The following is a 19,792-nucleotide window of genomic DNA, read 5'->3' on the forward strand; positions in this document are numbered from 1 at the left end:
ATATATATACACACACATTTAAAGTACACATTTATACAGATCATTGTATTAATTCATTTATTGTGAGGAGAACTATTAAGCAGCACAGATAGTGAATAAAATAAATCAAATGGAGTTCATGTAGTCTGATATTTGTGTTAGAGGGGAAATAAACCAAAACTTTACCCAAATTTTACAACCACAGTTCCTGTAAAGACACAAACATCAGACGAGGATCTCTTCTCTTTTACATTCACAACTCTTTAATCAAAAGGAGGAAGTTCGTCCATCTTCAAGAGAATTTCCCCTTTTCTTCAGGTTTCATTACAAAGTTGGGATTTTATGAAGGGACTTTATGGCTCAGACTGGGGAACTGAAATTCCTATTTAAATTTCACAAAAACTTCAACTTAAACTGTCTTACACATTAAATGACACCATTTTGGTATTTCAGCCAACTTTTTCTCTCGTACTCTTCTTAAATCGAAGGTCTACACGGTTCATATGTGGTCACATTAACATAAATTGCTGTTGTTGTCTCAAAGTTCCCTTTACTACCTACAGAAACACACACACACTTTTAAATTGTAGGTTTATTATATTTGCACACACTCAGAAAGGGAGTAGCAAAGACATGAATCCTGTTCATGTCTTTGCCAGGAATTTAATATTAGATAGTTAAAGGTAATTTGATGAACTATTTAAGGAGACTTCAGCTAGTGACACTGAACCAAGGGGTTTCGACTCATCTTCCATGTTGGTAACGCCGCCTTCCTTACGTACAGTTGTGCTCATGTTTTCAGATTAAATAGGGTTCAAATAAACTATGAGGCATCTTGAAGTAGCACCATCGTTAAACAAAACATAACATTAAAGAAAATACTGAGATTGTCCCCGTTTAAAAGTTTGCACGCCTTTAGGTTTTAATACTGTGTGTTTAGCATCGATGACAGCTCATAGTCTCTTCTGATAGTTGTGGATGAAGCACTTCTTTTTCTCCGATGTATCAACAGGACCTCTCATTTATCACTTTGTTATCAGAGTTTGAATCCTACTGTCGGTCATTCTCAAATCTCTAGATATCATTTTTCATCCTTTTCCTGTTTTCTAAAGCTCAGCCACCGTCTTTCGCACGTCCTTTGACAGTTCTGTTGCTTTTCCCATGGACTGGATGAAACGTTCAGGGGTCTGTCAAGAGCTGAGAGACTCGCTGACCTTTTATACACAGAGCATAATTACTGTACAAGCAAACAGGTCGCAGGTTATTAGCGATTTAAATCTGCATGTGTGTACATGTACTCAGTATTATCACACCCAAACTTCAAGTACGTCTAACTGATCACAACATTTGAACAGTTCCACTTGTCATTATGGCTTAAAAAGAGCAAACACAATTGTGCAATAATAAATAGTGTGACCTGCCCAGCCTAAATTATGTAATGAGGTGACATTTCTAAAAGGTAGAGCTGCTAACATTTGTCTATAACCCAAGTAGAAAGAGAGAAAAAACCCAAAATGCACAAATTGTGATGATTGTAGAAAAGCAAAAGATTTATTAGAAGGGAAACACGAGGCATTAGGATGGCTTTGTTCATTTCCTGTCAGGAGTCCAACAACACTGCAATGTTAACCTTAGCTTATGAAGTTTACACGGTCTCCCTATTGTCTGATTCCCCTCCCTCCACCTGTCCACCCACCCGAGTTCTTTTTCCAGCTCCAATCCTTTGCCTGGGTGGAAGTGGAGCAGCTCAGGATTCAACCAGCTGGAAGACAAAGGGAGAGAGAAAGAGGGAGGAGAAAGGTTTTGAGTGAATTACAGAGAATACACAACAAACATGTTGACTTCTAATATGTTTTGGTTATTTAAGTGCTAGGACTGTCAAGAGTGAAGGGAAGAGGACAGTCCAGTCCATCACATGGTGCCATTAGGTGGCCAGCTTTCCCTTTAAGACGCAGAGGAGAAACAGCAGAGGGTCACTGACAAATAAAAAGGCATCACTGAGCTCAGTACAGACTGCTGAGAAAGATTTAGCATGAACATGTCTCATTGTGACTAAAAGACTGAAACGAGCCTTCTGGGAGTGCTGAACATCTGCTTTTGTTTTTCCATTACAACAGCCCCAAGAGTACAGAGACACATCAGTATTCAAGGGAAAATGCAGGTAACACAGTCTTCATGCAAGATGCTTCCAGTGAACACAAACACCAGGTGACTGCAGACCAGGGGGGAAACGCAGGAGGAGACACATTTCCAAAACCACTTTCACAGGGAGAGCCACAGAAATCACTACATCAAGTGTTTTAGTTTTTCCCACAATACTCAAAAATCTGTGTTCGGAAGAAATGAAGTACTGTAAGTGGGAGTCAAATCAAAACAAGAAAAAAAACCCAACAAGAAAGTAAAACTGACATCTGTTAGCAGCGGAAACAAAGATGTGAACTTAACACGTTTCTGAGAAACATTTTCTCTGAAGGTTTACGTGACCAGCATCTGTCAGCTTCTCCCTTTAATCTATTTGACGTCACAAAAAGCTGTGAAGTCCGTGTCAAAACCGAGAGTCCTAACAGAGCAGCACACAAACACCAGCTTCAGATCTACCCACAAAAAACACACAACTGGAAACACATCATTCCTGTAATGACTTGATTTTAATACACAGAGTCAAATGATGAGCCTGGAATCTCCCTTTCGTATAAATAAATGGCATTTTAGCGCTAAATTATTATGAGGCCAGTTTTTAGATGTTACTGCTTCTACACCTACAGTATCAAAGTTTGTTCACTGAAGGGAATTAGAAACATGTAAAGACATCATGTTTGAAGTCGATTTGTTAAACCTGTTAGCAAACTGATGCTGATTTAATAAAGCAGAGAGAAGCTGCAGATTCTGTTCATCACTCTCTGTAGGTTCATCACTACAAGCATGGTTTTACAGGGCCACACCCAGAGTTTCTCTTTTACAGTTATCTGTCTTACAATCTCGGTCACATTAACCGACGAGGGGGCCCCAGAGGAAATCGGGCAACTGTGGTCTCGAACCTGAAAGTAAGTTGTACGCACAGAACTGTAGGCAGGAGATACACATCTATCTATCTACGTAGACAGACAACTTATATAATCTGCACATTGATTCAGAACCAACAGCGGCTCTAAGACAGGAACAGTGCCTCCTTCCAGGAACTGTATGTCAGATAGTTTGAGGTAATTTAATCACACTATTAAAGGAAAATTAAATTACCAATAATTAACGGACACAAACTGAACCTGAGGTTTTTGTAGCTGGCCGATTTTCCTGGTTGGTAATCCATCTTATCTAGATATGACTGAACAGCCTTGTCCCTGAAAGGTGACACATACCTGGTCCTTTCATGTGATCATTTATGTTATAAAGCATTAATTATGGCTGATTTAAAGTCAAGTCTTCCTCTTTTCCCATTACTCTGGTGGTTTGTTATATTCAACAAACAAAAACAGCCTCATCCTACAGTCATGTCTGTGCTTCTTTCTTACACATACATTACCACCAACATTAAAAATAAAAGACAGATCCTGACATGTAAACTGATCATCTGAGGAATCCAGTTTGGTCTAATTAAATTCTTGATGAGCCTGACGAGAAATCACAAGCACTGCCTGGAGGAAAATTACAGCAGCCTGTTGCAACTGAACGTTTATAAACTGAGCTGACGTCACATCATTTAGTTCGAGAGCAAAGTTTCAGCTTCAGTGAAAATATTGAAGTGAATACTGATTCAGCATCAGTCAAATACGATGCTGAATCAACAAGTAGAGCTGCTATAATGTCCAGAAGGCCATTTATGGAGCCCAAAATCTGTAATGGGAGCACTTGAGGAGGAGACAAGATAATAATAATAAAAGAAAGGAAGGGAAGTGGAGGAAACATCTGCACCTGTACAGTGTCTGACAACACCTGAACCTTCTGTGATAAACCTGATAATGAAGCATCAGCTGCAATGAAACCTGCTTGTGATGGGAAAGACATTTTCAGTGCAACACAAAAGCTAATTACTTTACAGGCTACTTAATAAAGGAGTCAACTAATGTTTGAAATGTACGTGTCTAGTTCAAGTCACACAGAATCTACCTCGTCTTTTCTAGTCTTTAAAACCTGCTGCAGCTTGTTTCAGTGGCTCAGACTATTAAAAAAAATCCAAATTGTTCAGTAATTAAATAATTGCAACTTTTCAGCAATGAAATTATGTGTTTTTTTTTGTTTCTTCTCTCTCATAACTCTCGTTGCAGTACGACACGACGAAAACCAACAGCTTTGCTTTCAGGATGCAGCTGAAAACAACCAGCAGGTTGGACAATGCATGTCTGATGCTTCTAATGCGTTTCCCACGAGGGAATTAGAGGAAGAAAAACAAGAGACCTAACAGAGGTGCAAGACAATCAGAGACCGAGGAGGTGAAAAGGGTAAAGCTATCGATTAAACAAGAGCAAACCTGTTCAGCAAAGTCCCACAATAGACAACCAACGTCAATATTTTCACCTGCCGGTAAAAAGCATGTGTTGAAACGTGCGCAGCATCCTGCTCCTCTAAATGTCAAAACCTAAAATTTAATTTGGTTACAGTGAAAAGCAGAGGAAGCAGCAGCATGGTGCCAGTTTGTTTTGGAGTTATCGATCAGTTCTCTGCTGGCTTGTTCTCGTTTAGACTTGAGTTTTTCATGAAGAATGAGAAACATACACTTTTCGATGCCTCCTGTTTCTACAACAGGGATCACACTGATGGAACATGAGGTTTTTTTCTTCAATTGCTGAGTCTCCATATTCCATGTTTACACCTCACCAAGTTACATTTTGTTGCCACTGAGAGGAAAAAGAATGCGATGAACAGGGATACGGAGAGGAAGGAAAACTTTAAATGAAGAACACTTGGTCTTTACAGGCGGTTGCACGAGCTGGGATTTCCGTGGCAGCAGTGAAGGCGGCGACGATGGAGGCGAAGACCACGTTTGGGTTCTGAGAGGCATCGATGGCCGTGTGCAAGCCCCTCGCACTGTAGTACTGCACCAGAGGGGCCGTCTGCCGATGGTAGGCGTCTAGACGGGAGTGCAGCGTCTTCTCGTTGTCGTCGCTGCGGCGGATGAGTGGCTCACCTGTCACCTGAGAGGAGCAGGAAGAAAACACATATGAGGAAAGTGATAAAAGTAAAAGACGGCAACAGACAATTCGTGTAAAGAATAAGGCCAGTGCTCTTTAGTTCCTGGACATTCAGTTCATGTTGAACAATGCAACCTAATTAAAAGTCACTGTACCCCTCTTGATCTCCTTCCCTCACACACTTTACTGAAATCTTCCTTTCTTAGTCTGAGCATGGTGAATGGCTGTTTATGAATAAGGCAACTAGTTTCATGTTATATGTATAAAAAAAACAAAGTCAGACACCTTCACCAAAACTGACCTTATAAATCTGACTGTTTCAGCCAGACATGACTAACTGCCAATTAATATAATTTCCTGATTCGTATTAGTATAAATGTTGTGTTTCTTGTATTATTTTCTCGTATCCAGTCAGTGGTGCCACAGCAGCTCCTGGTCTAATGTTAACTTACATGAAAATAAACCAAAACAAGTTCCACAGAGTTTTACATTTTAGGAAAAACTAGGGCACCAGTATCAGATACAGAGTTTAAGTTTCTGACTATAACTAGAAAGGTCTAACCTTAACTAACTCAGACATACGTAATTATGGTCACACCTTTCTATTCACTTGGCTGGAAACAGTTGTGGTTGTGGTGATTAATTGACTGTCTGGCTTCAAACTAATTTCACCCACGGCTACAGGTAGTTTTCAGCAGGTCTATTGAATTTTTCCCTTCACATCACATGCCTGCCGAGATTTGATATGATTGATCCATCTGACTTGTCTCAACCCAGACACCGTTGCCCCTTTTCACCCCAAGACAGTAACAGGTTTGGTTCAGTGCCAGTGCTTCATTTAAAACCAGTTCTTCACATTTTGGCAGCCAAAGAACCGTCTCTCAGCCAGGAAAACTTCCAGAGTGGAACCAACTGTTTGCTGGTCTAGAACCAAGAACCGCTTGCAGACTGGGCTCAATTATCGTTACCAACAAGAACAACTACACTGTTGTTGTAAGGAAAAAATAGCAAATAGCAACATAACACAGAGTTAGCATCAAGTTTGTGTTGGTTAAAACGGTTGAAAACGAGTGTGTGACATGCACACCTCATGTGATCTACCGATCCCCATTGTCTGCTGGGTTAAAGTCAACTGTGCTGGATGAATCTCGAATTCATTTGGCAGATGAGTCACTGAATACATGACCATTGCTCTGTTTTATTTAACAAGCTCATAATAATTTACAAGGGTGTTATTTTAAACACCCATCTGTCGCCATCCTATAAAAACTCTTATTGCTTACAATAAAACAATCACCTTCGCACCTAAGGGTCATATTTCTCTTCTCTTAAATTCTATAATCTATACTGAATGTTTTAAAAAATTGTCCCGCAACTCATGAACATCTACTCTTTTATGACGCATCTATATTTAATCAGATACATGAAAGGGTGATGGCTTTACACCTGAAACGAGTGTAATAAATAACATCTACAGTAACATTTCACATATCAAAAATACGTCAAAGCTTTTAGTCTAAAACTGGCGGCTGGTCACCTATTTCCTGGCAATCACTCGATGTAGGTGGCAGTTAAGCCACAAGTGGTTTGTAAGTGGGTTGATAGCAAAACTACTTACGTCATCCTTCATGGGCTCTTTAGGAGGGTTAAACTCCTCGTGGTAGGAGCGGCCGCTTGGCTGATGAATTAGTCTGGGGAAATAGAGGGAAGACAGTAAAAGGAGGTGGAGGACAGGACAAAGACGAAAAAGAAATTAGAGTCATAGGAGGAGAAGACAGATGAGAGTTAGACGGCCGCAGTGACTCACTAACTACTTAGCTGTCCTTTTCACATCCCACACTATACCCTTGTCCTACTTGGGCTTGGAAAAGGCAGCAGCTGGCCTCCTCTTCCCACCACAAAGGACCCCCGTGGACAGAAAGACAGCTCTCAGTAAACTCTGTTTTCTATTCAGTATAGTGTGCAGATAATGTGGAGTTATTGTGAAGACAGAGGACAAACACCATGCTGCAGCTGGAAACGTCAATAAAAAGATATCTCACGCACTTTCTGAAGCAATAACACACATTCAGAAGGAGGCTTTTGAAAATATGGCTGTTCAATGTGTGGGGAGGCTTCAAATTAGGGCACAGCCTGTTGTATTAAATGGTTATGTAAATCATTACTTGTTGCTTAGTAGAGGCAGAAGGGCTAGAGGATGGAAAAGCACCAAGAAAAAAAAGAAAATGCTTCCAATTAACTTCTAATAATAATCACTTTCTGTTCAGTTATTATGCCAGGTCAAACCAGAAGGTGGAAGAGAAATTTACTGAAGCACTTTCCTAAACATGCTACACAGAAAACTTAATGTGGTAACAGAGGTAGATGATGAAAGACATTTCAAAACGGTGTCAACTTGTCAGTGGAACAAATTTTAGTCTTAAAGTTCACCAATGACAAACACTGTACAATGATAGAGGACAATCTAAGAATAAGAATAACTTTACTGTCATTGTACGACATTAGAGTGCAATCATTCGTTAGAATAAAATTGTCAAATAAATAAAAACTGCTAAATAAGAAAAATATAAAACACCAGTAGGTTACACATACATACAGCTATTGTACGGTTCCCTTAATAAATTAACCTTTTGGCAGCGTTTAAGGCAACGATGGCTCTAGGATAAATACTGTTTTTTAATCTGTTTGTCCTTGTTTTAATTGTCCTGTATCTTCTGCCTGAAGGCAGCAGTTCAAACCAAAATTCAAGTTCAAATCTACAAGAGTTATATGATTTTTGACTATTATGAATTAACGGGATGACGGTCAAAAATGAGCAACACAGATCCCAGTCACTTATAAACACAATGGTGAAAATAATTTACTCTCTATAATTTCTAAGCAACATAAATAAGTTTTGGCCACTGGGTGGCGGCAGAAACTAGACCAGAACATTCACATGACAGCTGAAGTCAAACCCAAACCAAATCAAACTATTTTTATTGCCCACAAAAGGCTCCAATCTATTTTTTTATTTTTTCAGATGAGTATCAGCAAAGCAAAACTGATCCACTTTAATACGTGGTTATGTCACTTCTCTGTAAACACGGTCTTAAATAAACATGAAGGAAAACAACTACAGAGACAGGACTGAATGATAAAGATACAGTAATTCAGAAGCTTTTGAAGAAAACGCATGATTTGACCGTCACAAAAGGCTTATTTAAAGATCATTAAAGCAGCAAAACCCCAGTGGAGGATGTTTTACCCTTCCTGCTGGTACTTGGGCACCAGCATTAGTGCGACAGGTAGAAATAGCTTGCAGGTCTGAGCATCAACCAGTACGGTATTTCTGCCTCTTGTGCATCTTCCAGTGACTGTGTACGAACTGTTTATGTGCGGCAACTGAGGATCTCAACATTCACTTAAAACTATGTGAACCATCAACACATCCTTATATTATCACCCTTTCTGTTTGAAAGTGAGATCACCGAGCATCGAGATTCGGCACATTTCACCAGGGACCAACACATCCACTTTCCGAAGGATTTGACCCATGACCTTCCCACTGTCGGCTGCTCTCAAACCCTTCAGGCTACCTTCTGTTAATTACATGCTTTCACGCTCCACTTCTCTCCAACAATATCTCTCTGCCCCAGACTCGTCTGTTCACATAAATCAATCAACCTGCTTGGGCGGATTTAACACAGACAGAATGAGGAGCTTCTGTCAGAGGAAAAACACCAATCTGGGAATTTGTAAACGTGTCTGGGAATAAAACAGACCGTCTGGTCTTGAATAATTAATTCTCTGCCATACCAGCTCTTACCTGCCACAGATCCTGCGAACCAACAGAGAGTCCTCAATAGAAAACTCGATTACAGAGTCAAGTTTCTCGTGTCTCTTGTCCAATAAGTTGTCCAGCTGGAAGAGAAACACAGAGGGAGTCAAACACACAACATGACCGACATCTACTGACCAGCACTTTTACCAGCCATTAGATACAGACATCAGCTTGTTTACAGAGAGCTGAAGTCATGACATCATGCTGCACTGGCTTCGTTACCTTAATGTAATGTCTCAAACAATTGTCTCGCCATCAGTCTTTATGGAAAGAACTGAAAGAACTCAGCTTTTCTTCAAATATTGTACAAAAGCTGAACCCTTTTTAAGTTTAAAAAGTTAATTGTTTTATTTTTATATCTGAAAAACTCATGTTCCTTTGAAGTAAAACTGTGCGTCACAGCAGGTACTTGCATCAGCATACCAAGGTTTTGTCCATATCCATTAAACTCCCCAACGCTCTCTCCTAAGGTCACTTATTTAACGTCATGGCTCTAATGTCTTCTGTGAGAAACTGTCCTCTCTGTCTTGCTGCTCTTACACAAATGGTGTAACTCTGTTACCCCTCAACTTGCTCATGAACTCGCTCTGTGGTGTTTGTTAAAGGCTGCTGAGGACCAACAATAGCAAATAATTGCCTATTTAAACACATCGACCAAGACACATGACATACAGAAATGTGTTTAGGTATTATCACTTAGAACTTGTCTTGTCTTGTACAAAATAAAATGTAGATACAAGTCATGATGTAGTGATTTCCTGAGGTCACTGAGTTTCTCTACCAAGAAAGACAAATGTGAACTCCTCATTTACAAGATATAATTGGACCAGCTCTCAACTAAAATATTCCACTCTGTATGATTTTGCATTACATGACAGCTCCAGACAGCAGTAATACGCCTATACACAAACACTAACCATCTCTGCTTGTTTGACTGTCCGGGGGAATCCGTCCAGGAGGAATCCATTCTTGCAAACAGGTGTGTCCAAGTTCTTCTCTATGAGCTCCACGACCATCTCGTCACTGACCTGCAGCAGAACAAACAAACTCTTAACCATGAAATCACTCTGTTCTAGACCCACATAATGACTGTCAACAACATTATAACCTTTACTTTACTACTACCTGAGATGTTCTGTTCAGTGGCTTTTAGTACATTTTCAGTGGAAACACGTATAAAATGTTATTGTCCCAAATGGTTTTATTGATTTTATTTTTTGCTGTAGTATTTTTTAATATGTGTTTTAACATTGCTCTGCACACGGTTTTTCAACAGGGGTATAAAGTCATCTTAGCAGATGTTAACATCACTGAAAACAAATAAAACATTAAATGTCCAGTCATGTGGGACTGAACATGAAGGGCTGTAAAGTCAACAGAGTCCTGGAGAGAGCAAAGGGGCAGAGAAAGAAAAACACACAAAGATCATGAGAAGCAGATGAGCGGAAATGTTACCAATTTGCCTGCATCCATGGTCTCCTTAAGCCTCTTGCCGAGCTCGGAGCCTGAAGCCACCATGGCCCTCAGCATGTCTCCTGTGGCCAGGTGGCACACACAGTACTGCTGCGCTAGCCGAGGGGCCTGCAGGACAAAGAAACCACCGGTCTTTATTAAACATTAAAGCCAGGAATGATCACCAATTCAAGCTCTAAATACAACAATTCACCTCTCCAGACTGAGCAGTCGTTAACTGGGTTGGCACAGAATGGTTTAGTAACATCAGGCACCCAGATTACAACATAGGTTACAGAAACAACAGACTGGACACACGGCAATATACAAGAATATGACTGACCTCAGTGTATTACTCCATTCAGGGATGTGGGAAGTCATTTTGACATATTGTAGTGACATAATTTCACTAATATCTGTGTTTCTGTCTCTTACAAGGTTGCAACACAAATCGATTCGATATGTGTCACAGTGCATTCTTGCATTTAATAACTGTTAACTCAGTGTCTTCTACAGCACTTACACATACTGTTACTTACACTTTTTAATTTATAACAGAGAAAAACAAGAAGACCTCCCACCTGCCTGCAGACATGTTCATCAATATTACATTATCATTATCCATGAAGTCTAGACACTATAGATGCACTGCAGACTACCCATCTAAAGTTTAGTTACACTCTCCCTCTTAATCTAGTCTGCATTTAACAAGTCTAAGAGAACATATTTAAGAGGGAAACTTAATAATTGCAGGGAAATCACACAACTCTTGCTATGAAATGTAGTGAGCTGATACACCTATATATAAACAGAACAGCTGACACAAGCTAAGAGGATTTTAGTTAGTAACATACTTCTATATATTTTAACGAACTTGAAACGCGCACACACACACACACACACACACACACACACACACACACACACACACACACACACACACACACACACACTCTAAATGGAACCAGCAGGTAAAGACAGGTAGCTTAACGCTAATATTAGCATTAGCTTATGCTAACGCCGACCATGCGCTTCAACCTAATGTCTTTCCAAGCTAACGGCTAACAGCTAGCTACGCTACCTGAGTCCCCTTCCCAGCTCCGGGTGGCCCGAGCAGGACGGCACGAATCCCCTCCTGTACATCGGCTATTGCCTCCTTCAGCTGCGTGCTGGGAGCCATGTCTGGACCTGGAGACCAGGAGGGTAGAAACTTTAGCAAACTGTCGGTGTCCTCCTGCTGACACTTCAGCCAAGTTGGCCGGAAAGGAAGCGCCACCGCCTCCCTTTCGCTACAACGACTAAACCCCACCCACTGGTGGCACATGCGGGATTTGATTGGCTATGAGATATTTCTGTCAAGGATTGCGAGCGTTGATTGGATGAGATTCGTGCCAGCGTCATTCCGTAACATCCGCACAAGAGTTCAATGACAAATGTAAAGAAATGTAAATTATTATTTCTGGTTTTAGAGCTTTAGCCTAAATAAAATGGATAAACACTGTTAGAAGAAGTACCCCAAAGTCAAACTAAACTAGTAAACGTGAAAAAGTATAAACATCATTGTATGATGGGCTGTTTTCTGTGGATTTACTATAACAAATATTTGCTGACAACTATAATGTTTCTGTTTTTATATTTTTATATTTATGCAACTGAGACTGACCACCTCCTGTGGGGCAGTGTCCAAAATATGATTTGCAAGAAAAATGTATTAAAGTTCAGCATACCTATTTTATTAGATAACCAAACATGACGTTGTTAAAACGCAATGTTTGTTATACTATATTATTACTATAATAAAAATGCTTACTGTATGTTTTTCTCTGTTATTTTTACCACAAGCCAACTAGCTGCAGACATGTAAAATCCCCACACACACACACATACACAGTTCACGTAATGTTGCGAAAAGATGTTAGTATTAGGAAATTGATTAGTTCCAGTAAAATTATCCCATCATTTACCATAAAACAAGCCTCCATGTTTTTTAATAAATAAATATACAAACAAACAATTATTTTATCATCACAAATACAATCTTTTATCTTAACAAAAAGGAAGTGTTAGAAACAAAAGTAGAAGTTTGACAAGTAGTAGAAGTAAGAAAATATATTTAGAGGAACAAGATGTTTTTTAACTCTTCCTCATCTTTGCATCTTACAGGAAACACTTTCTTCAGTCTCTAAGAAACTTTAGATTTAGTTCAGCTTCAAACCCACTGATGGTCACACAGCAGGAAAATGCCTGAAGCCGATGTTTTATATGCTGATGTTACATTCACAAGAACTTGTGGAAACACTAAAGGTAAGTTTTACAAAAATAAAAAGGAACGCAAGGAACAAAGGTACGTAGGAGTTGATGTTAAAACAATAAACAGTCATCAACATCTCTTTATTATCTTGTGCATTTGTCAAAATGCCAGCAGAGCCTCCTGATAAAAAATCTCCAGATGTGTTTAATTTGTTAGAGTTTGATGTAAATATAAATGTTTAAGCCTGATGAACAGTCAGTAGATAACTGCAGGACATTAAACAGCAGATTGGTTTTCTTCTGTTGCAGAAACTGTTTTGTCATCGGATGAAACCACTTACTCTGAAGTCAAGATCCTTAAAACTCAGCCACCTGTGGAGCAGCAAGGTGAGTAGTAAACAGAAATAATACAACAGTCAGTGGTTTAAGTTGATTTCCACATATCAAGTGCATTTTTTAATCGAGAGCTTTGATCATCAGACTGCTGAAGGATTATGTTCAGTTTTGTAACAAACTGTAAAAATACAACTTTTGATTTGTTGAGAAATTATTTTTCTGTCATCACAAAATTAACTCGTCATTTAGCAAATGACAGATGTGAGAAATTGCTGCTCACTATGAGAGTAAGTTAAATTTATTTGACATTTAAAGATGTCAGTTTACACATTTTGTACTGTTTTCTCGCATTTTTTACATTAAATGGTTAATTTAGATAATTGTAAGTGATATAATAATATATTTTATCTCTATCACTGTGTAAACATACATCAGATGTCAGATTTCAAGGTGAGAAATTAGGAAACATGAGGAACTAACTATGAGCACAGGTCATCTACATATGTACATTCAAGCTGTTACAAAAGGCTTCAAATGTCTTGTTTCCTGTTTTTAATGCCCCACCTGGTTTCACATTCATGGTAAAAAAATCAACTTATTTCACCTTAAATCAGAAATGTATTCTTCAGGAAACAGGTGGTAGGACGTCTGAGAGGAGAATGAAGAGAGTGATGAACAAATTGAAGAAGATGGCATCTATCTGGTGGAGACACAGGAAGTGGACACATTAACGTAACACCAATAATAATGCAGCTTTGTTGATGACACTTTCAACAGGTTCCCAACAAGAGGAGCTAATCACAAGGTCAAAGGTCACAGAGAGAGTGACCCTGCTGATTCTCTGTGTTCTGCTGGCTGCTGCTGTCATTGGTCTTGGTGTTGTCTGTGAGTTTCTAAGGTTAAATCCACATAGACTGACTTCAAAACTGTTAATATAATCATCATGAACATCTGATAGTCGCCGAACGATAACTGGAGGATTAACTTTCACTGAGTTCTTTCTGTTTTCAGCTTTTGATAATTCACAAAAAAAGAAACACATCGAAAAACTGGAAGTTGAGTTTGAAGCACTGAAGAAAAATCACACAGGTAAGAGTCAGAGTTAGAAACTGTCCAAACTTCTCACAACAACTTTATCAGCTCACTTCAACATCATTAATCTGATTTAATGTACTTTAAATTTAATTTACTGTTCAGAGGATAAAATCAGACAAACTTAATGAATCCTCTTTTATTAACAGAGAAACACTGTGAAACTAAACCAGTAACCACGGCGCAGCCTGTATGTCCGAAACCCACTGAAGTAAAAATGAGTAAGTTATAGATTTTTAACTGAGAGCTGTGAGACTAGAGGTTTTATTTTAATTAGTGAAAGAGAAACTTAATTTTCTCTGTATCAACTGCTCAGTTAAAACTAATAAACTTTAACTTTTTAACTGTAAATTTTCTGCTAAATAATCTTTTAGATAACTGTAATCTTTACTCTAATCTTCTTAAAGATGACACATGTCCAAAGTGTGAAGAAGGCTGGGAGCTACATGGAGGAAAGTGTTATTATTTCTCCACCAATAAATCAACCTGGGACCAGAGCAGAGATGATTGTAGACATGGAGGAGGAGATCTGGTGAAGATAGACAGCAGAGAGGAGCAGGTAGAAAACACTGCAGCAGCTTCATGTTCTCACATCTGAACATTTTATCATCTCAGCACAGAAAAGTCTCACACAGTCAATTTCATCAACTCTTCCTGTTCAGTCGTTCCTGGAGCGCAGACTGAAACAAAAGATGAACGATGACGAGGACAAGTTCTGGATCGGACTCACAGACTCGAAGGAAGAAGACAAATGGTTGTGGGTGGACGACTCACCACTGAACACAAGGTTTGATTGTTGTGGAAAAATGTTTTTTGTTAATGTCCAACATGAAGTCATGAATTTTACTGATGAAGTCTTTTCTGTTCAACATTTCTCAGTTTGACTTTTTGGATCAGCAGAGAGCCGGACAACTGGCCAGGAAATAATAATAAGGTCCCTGAAGGAGAGGATTGTGCAAGGATGGGGGAGAGAGGAGGAGCTGATGACCTGAAGTGTTGGTTTGATAGATCCTGTAAAGATCCTCACAAAAGTATTTGTGAGAAATCAGACTGAAACTGGACGAGTCACATGTGTCTGAAATCCAGTTCAACTTGAGTCAGAATGTGGAGCAAAGATACTGTTGGTAAAACTGATGGAAAATAAAATAAGACCTTGTGAAAAGTTCTCCATGTTTTCAAACTAATAATCTGCTCTGAAATAAAATCTTTGTGTCTGTTTTGTTACTCTGCTAATATTTTAAAATGTATAAATAATGTATGAATGTGTGAATATTTTTCATTTTCAGGTTTAACTACGAGACACAAGACGTTTCTCACCAATTTCCACATCAAATTTGTGTTTTTCTTTTTGACTACAATCAGCTCAAAACAGAAAAAAAGTGATGTACGTTGATCAGCATCGCTGTAAATGTGTTGGCCAAACGGCAGATTTGTTTACAGCAGCAAATTGTCCATTAAAACGATAAAACACAAAACACATCACAGTTGTGACATGTTTTCTTTTATGTTACATCAACTTGTTGAAGTTGTACAGTTTCTTACTGGAATCTCACTGGATTCAAGACCGTCACACTGATGCACCCTCACACCACCACAGATGCTGAGGTTTGCACCTTTCCTTATTAACAGAGAACCAGGTGATTTTTCTAATTATCCGTCCTTGAAAAAGATGTCACCTGAAACTATGTCTATTATATTGTTGTATTATAATGTACTATGACAATACTGCAGTACTTTTTAATGTGTTAAACAGTATTTTAAAAGTGCTGATACATTCAGCAAATGTGGTGAAATGTCTAGAATGTGACTTTCGTCAAACACAACATGATTTTATTAAAACACGTTTCATACACTATAATAATAACATAATAAAATGTTTTTAGGGTCTACTTCACTTGCTTGTTTGCATTTTTTGGGTTATTAGCCAACCAGTCTCTCTCTGAGCTATGCTCACAGTGATGACAACACACAGATAGAAAAACGTGACTGATGATGTAATGTGATTGTGACATTACTTACGTAAATAGTGACATCCAAGATATTAGGATAAAAACATTTATCAATTCTAACAAAATGAAAAAACAAGACAAGGGTTAAATGTCTTTCTTTTTGTGAACTCAACACAGAGTCTTCAATATATCTTCAAATGATTCATTACATCAACTTTACTGTGAAACGACTCTCATTGTCTTAGTAAAACCTCCTCTGTGAAACCTTCACACTAAAATATACCAACTAACAATTTGTCATCGTAAATAATCTCCTTATCTCAACAGAAATAAAGTGAGAGAAGCAGAAGTTAAAAAGCATTACACATAAAAACACACTTTGGGGAAGAAGACATTTTTTTAACTCTTCCTTATCTTTGTGTCTTACAGGAAACACTTTCTTCAGTCTCTGAGAAACTTTAGATTTAGTTCAGCTTCAAACCCACTGATGGTCACACAGCAGGAAAATGCCTGAAGGCGATGTTTTATACTCTGATGTCGCATTTACAAGAACTAGTGGAAACACTAAAGGTGAGTCTGACAAAAATAAAAAGGAACGTATGGAGCAAAGGTACGTAGGAGTTGATGTTAAAACAATAAACAGTCATCAACATCTCTTTATTATCTTGTGCATTTGTCAAAATGCCAGCAGAGCCTCCTAATAAAAAATCTCCAGATGTGTTTAATTTGTTAGAGTTTGATGTAAATATAAATGTTTAAGCCTGATGAACAGTCAGTAGATAACTGCAGGACATTAAACAGCAGATTGGTTTTCTTCTGTTGCAGAAACTGTTTTGTCATCGGATGAAACCACTTACTCTGAAGTCAAGATCCTTAAAACTCAGCCACCTGTGGAGCAGCAAGGTGAGTAGTAAACAGAAATAATACAACAGTCAGTGGTTTAAGTTGATTTCCACATAACAAGTGCATTTTTTAATCGAGAGCTTTGATCATCAGACTGCTGAAGGATCATGTTCAGTTTTCTAACAATAAAAATCTGTAAAAATACAGCAACTTTTGATTTGTAGAGAAATTATTCCTCTGTCATCACGAATCTAACTAGTAACCATTAAATTAACTATGTAGTTGAATAATCTTCTAGACATTAAGCTAAATTACACAAATTTAACATTTTCAGCTTCTCAAATGTGAATAATGAGAGTGAGTTGAATTTATTTGGGTTTGGGACGCTTAGTTGAACAATACATAAGCGTACGGGTTTTTGACACCTTAAGTCAGGGCGTCTCATCTCCTCAGAGTTGTTGTAATAGCTTCCGCTTTTTGTAAAGTTCAAAGGAAAAATGAGGAACTGACTGTGAGCTCAGGTCGTCTACGTAAACCTTTATACAGCTGTTACTTAATAAACTAATAAGGGGTGGTAAAGCAAGATGTATGAGAGGAGAATGACGAGTGACAGAAGATGTTAGTGTCTCCATCTGGTGGAGAGAACAAAGAGCTGATGGTGGTTTTCTTGTTAGTGACAGAGGTGGATGGAGGCAGAGGAGTGACTAGTTGTGCTGTAAATTGTAAAGTTTGAAAGGTATAAAATGTGGAAAAGACTAATTTGTTGTATTTAATAAGAAAGTGAGTGTTTGAATGAGAGTTTTATTTTACCTAAAGATGTGCAGAAACACTGGCTGGTGAGTGAGATGTAGAAACATTTTCACTGTGGAGTAGTGGTAGAAGAAGGAGTCACTGTGTAGTATAAGTGTTGTTAGAGCAGTGTAGAAATACTCCAAGTAAAAGTCTAAATAAGAGAAGTGTAGAAATCACTTTAAAAAAATTAACATAACATGCAATAACAGTGTTATCAGGACAGTAGAATCAGAGTTTGTTGTTTTTTTTGTGTAAAAGTTAATAATAATTATTATTAATAAATACACTCACCTATAATAATGCAGTTTTTTTAATGACACTTTTAACAGGTTTACAACAAGAGGAGCCAATCACAAGGTCAAAGGTCACAGAGAGAGCGACCCTGCTGGTACTCTGTGTTCTGCTGGCTGCTGCTGTCGTTGGTCTTGGTGTTGTCTGTGAGTTTCTACGATTAAATCTACATAGATTGACTTCAGAACTGTTAATAACGACAACTGGAGGATTAACTTTCACTGAGTTCTTTCTGTTTTCAGCTTTTGATAATTCACAAAAAAAGAAACACATCCAAAAATTGGAAGTTGAGTTTGAAGCACTGAAGAAAAATCACACACGTAAGAGTCAGAGTTAGAAACTGTCCAAACTTCTCACAACAACTTTATCAGCTCACTTCAACATCTGACATTAATCTGTTTTACTGTACTTTAAGTTTAGTTACTGTTCAGAAAATAAAATCAGACAAACGTAATGAATCCTCTTTTATTAACAGAGAAACTCTGTGAAACTAAACCAGTAACCACAGCGCAGCCTGTATGTCCGAAACCCACTGAAGTAAAAATAGGTAAGTTATGGATTTGATGATGAAACATGTGATGTGCCATTGGGTTTGAATTGGTTCACTGTCTGTAGTGTAGCTTCTGGGGGAATAAAAAACTTATTGATTCTTAAATAAATACAGGGATCCACTTGTGTCTGCCTCAAACTTTTTAACTCTAAATGTTCTGGTGCTTCCATATTAAATGTACTGCAAACAATGACTGAAGTCTTTATCGTCTTCATAGATGACACATGTCCAAAGTGTGAAGAAGGCTGGGAGCTACATGGAGGAAAGTGTTATTATTTCTCCACCAGGGAATCAACCTGGAACCAGAGCAGAGATTATTGTAGATGTCGCGGAGGAGATCTGGTGAAGATAGACAGCAGAGAGGAGCAGGTAGAAAACACTGCAGCAGCTTCATGTTCTCACATCTGAACATTTTATCATCTCAGCACAGAAAAGTCTCACACAGTCAATTTCATCAACTCTTCCTGTTCAGTCGTTCCTGGAGCTCAGACTTAGAACAAAGATGGAGGATGGCGATGACAAGTTCTGGATCGGACTCACAGACTCAAAGGAAGAAGGCAAATGGTTGTGGGTGGATGACTCACCACTGAACACAAGGTTTGATTGTTGTGGAAAAATGATTTGTCCAACACGAAGTCATCAATTTTACTGATGAAGTCTTTTCTGTTCAACATTTCTCAGTTTGGCTTTTTGGGGCAACACCCAGCCGGACAACTGGACAGGAAATAATGGAGAAAACCTCCCTGAAGGAGAGGACTGTGTGCTGATGGGAAAGAAATCAGGAGCTGATGACCTGAAGTGTTGGGCTGATGTATTCTGCAAAAGCAATTACAAAAGTATTTGTGAGAAATCAGCTGAAACTGGACGAGTCTAAAATCCAGTTCAACTTGAGTCAGAATGTGGAGCAAAGATACTGTTGGTAAAACTGATGGAAAATAGAATAAGACCTTGTGAAAAGTTCTCCATGTTTTCAAACTAATAATCTGCTCTGAAATAAAATCGTTGTGAGCTCACAATCAATAAAGATACCAACCAGATATGTTTTAAGTTTAAATAAAACTTTGAATTCAATGTTTTGTAGTAGTGTCACATTTACTTCTTTATTCACACTCACACAACTGTAGTTCAAGTTCCCATCAAGAACATCTGATCCTAAATAAGCAGCTGGTCCAGAGAAGGTAGGAGGAGAAATGAACATCCACTCAATGTTGATTTGACAGATTTTAAGGCGTCTGCTGGTCTTAATGTTTCCATAAATACAATAAAGATTTACTAAAGACTGTCACAAACCTAGGACCTGACTACACTG

The 19,792-nt window shown here is 38.5% G+C and overlaps 3 protein-coding genes across 5 annotated transcripts; 2 read left to right on the forward strand and 1 right to left on the reverse strand.

The window, feature by feature from the left end:
• Positions 1–1,502: 1,502 nt before the first annotated feature.
• Positions 1,503–11,652, reverse strand: ak2 (adenylate kinase 2). 2 transcript variants are annotated; one of them, XM_026347840.1, is made up of 7 exons: positions 11,462–11,652; positions 10,384–10,509; positions 9,846–9,956; positions 8,914–9,008; positions 6,724–6,796; positions 4,889–5,108; positions 1,503–1,741 (listed from the first exon to the last, which is right to left on the reverse strand). In XM_026347840.1, the coding sequence occupies exons 1-7, from the start codon at positions 11,558–11,560 to the stop codon at positions 1,734–1,736; spliced, it is 732 nt and encodes a 243-aa protein (XP_026203625.1). In that variant the 5' UTR covers positions 11,561–11,652; the 3' UTR covers positions 1,503–1,733. The 2 variants fall into 2 exon arrangements, with proteins under 2 accessions (XP_026203625.1, XP_026203623.1); XM_026347838.1 differs by lacking the exon at positions 1,503–1,741 and having other exon boundaries at positions 4,398–5,108.
• Positions 11,653–12,548: 896 nt separating this feature from the next.
• Positions 12,549–15,926, forward strand: LOC113153930 (CD209 antigen-like protein C). Its single transcript, XM_026347841.1, has 8 exons — positions 12,549–12,684; positions 12,940–13,017; positions 13,744–13,851; positions 13,978–14,055; positions 14,208–14,279; positions 14,466–14,617; positions 14,721–14,845; positions 14,938–15,926. Exons 1-8 carry the CDS (start codon positions 12,621–12,623, stop codon positions 15,110–15,112), a joined length of 852 nt encoding a protein of 283 aa, XP_026203626.1. The 5' UTR covers positions 12,549–12,620; the 3' UTR covers positions 15,113–15,926.
• A 522-nt stretch (positions 15,927–16,448) lies between these two features.
• Positions 16,449–19,536, forward strand: LOC113153927 (C-type lectin domain family 4 member A-like). 2 transcript variants are annotated; one of them, XM_026347837.1, is made up of 8 exons: positions 16,449–16,577; positions 16,833–16,910; positions 17,972–18,079; positions 18,176–18,253; positions 18,409–18,480; positions 18,701–18,852; positions 18,956–19,080; positions 19,165–19,536. In XM_026347837.1, the coding sequence occupies exons 1-8, from the start codon at positions 16,514–16,516 to the stop codon at positions 19,355–19,357; spliced, it is 870 nt and encodes a 289-aa protein (XP_026203622.1). In that variant the 5' UTR covers positions 16,449–16,513; the 3' UTR covers positions 19,358–19,536. The 2 variants fall into 2 exon arrangements, with proteins under 2 accessions (XP_026203622.1, XP_026203621.1); XM_026347836.1 differs by having other exon boundaries at positions 17,972–18,253.
• Positions 19,537–19,792: the final 256 nt, after the last annotated feature.

This window comes from Anabas testudineus, chromosome 11 (genome assembly GCF_900324465.2).
Source record: "Anabas testudineus chromosome 11, fAnaTes1.2, whole genome shotgun sequence".
Classification (NCBI taxonomy): domain Eukaryota; kingdom Metazoa; phylum Chordata; class Actinopteri; order Anabantiformes; family Anabantidae; genus Anabas; species Anabas testudineus.

What these genes read in the sequence shown, in the direction of transcription:
- ak2 (XM_026347838.1), bottom strand. Translation starts at nt 11,560, where the DNA reads ATGGCTCCCAGCACGCAGCTGAAGGAGGCAATAGCCGATGTACAGGAG. An exon ending in GAGCTGGGAAGGGGACTCAG is followed by an intron (nt 10,510 to 11,461) that starts GTAGCGTAGCTA and finishes TTTGTCCTGCAG; the next exon opens with GCCCCTCGGCTAGCGCAGCA. An exon ending in GTTCGCAGGATCTGTGGCAG is followed by an intron (nt 6,797 to 8,913) that starts GTAAGAGCTGGT and finishes CTATTTCCCCAG; the next exon opens with ACTAATTCATCAGCCAAGCG.
- LOC113153930 (XM_026347841.1), top strand. Translation starts at nt 12,621, where the DNA reads ATGCCTGAAGCCGATGTTTTATATGCTGATGTTACATTCACAAGAACT. An exon ending in GCCACCTGTGGAGCAGCAAG is followed by an intron (nt 13,018 to 13,743) that starts GTGAGTAGTAAA and finishes CACTTTCAACAG; the next exon opens with GTTCCCAACAAGAGGAGCTA. An exon ending in ACTGAAGAAAAATCACACAG is followed by an intron (nt 14,056 to 14,207) that starts GTAAGAGTCAGA and finishes TTTTATTAACAG; the next exon opens with AGAAACACTGTGAAACTAAA.
- LOC113153927 (XM_026347836.1), top strand. Translation starts at nt 16,514, where the DNA reads ATGCCTGAAGGCGATGTTTTATACTCTGATGTCGCATTTACAAGAACT. An exon ending in AACTAGTGGAAACACTAAAG is followed by an intron (nt 16,578 to 16,832) that starts GTGAGTCTGACA and finishes CTTCTGTTGCAG; the next exon opens with AAACTGTTTTGTCATCGGAT. An exon ending in GCCACCTGTGGAGCAGCAAG is followed by an intron (nt 16,911 to 17,971) that starts GTGAGTAGTAAA and finishes CACTTTTAACAG; the next exon opens with GTTTACAACAAGAGGAGCCA.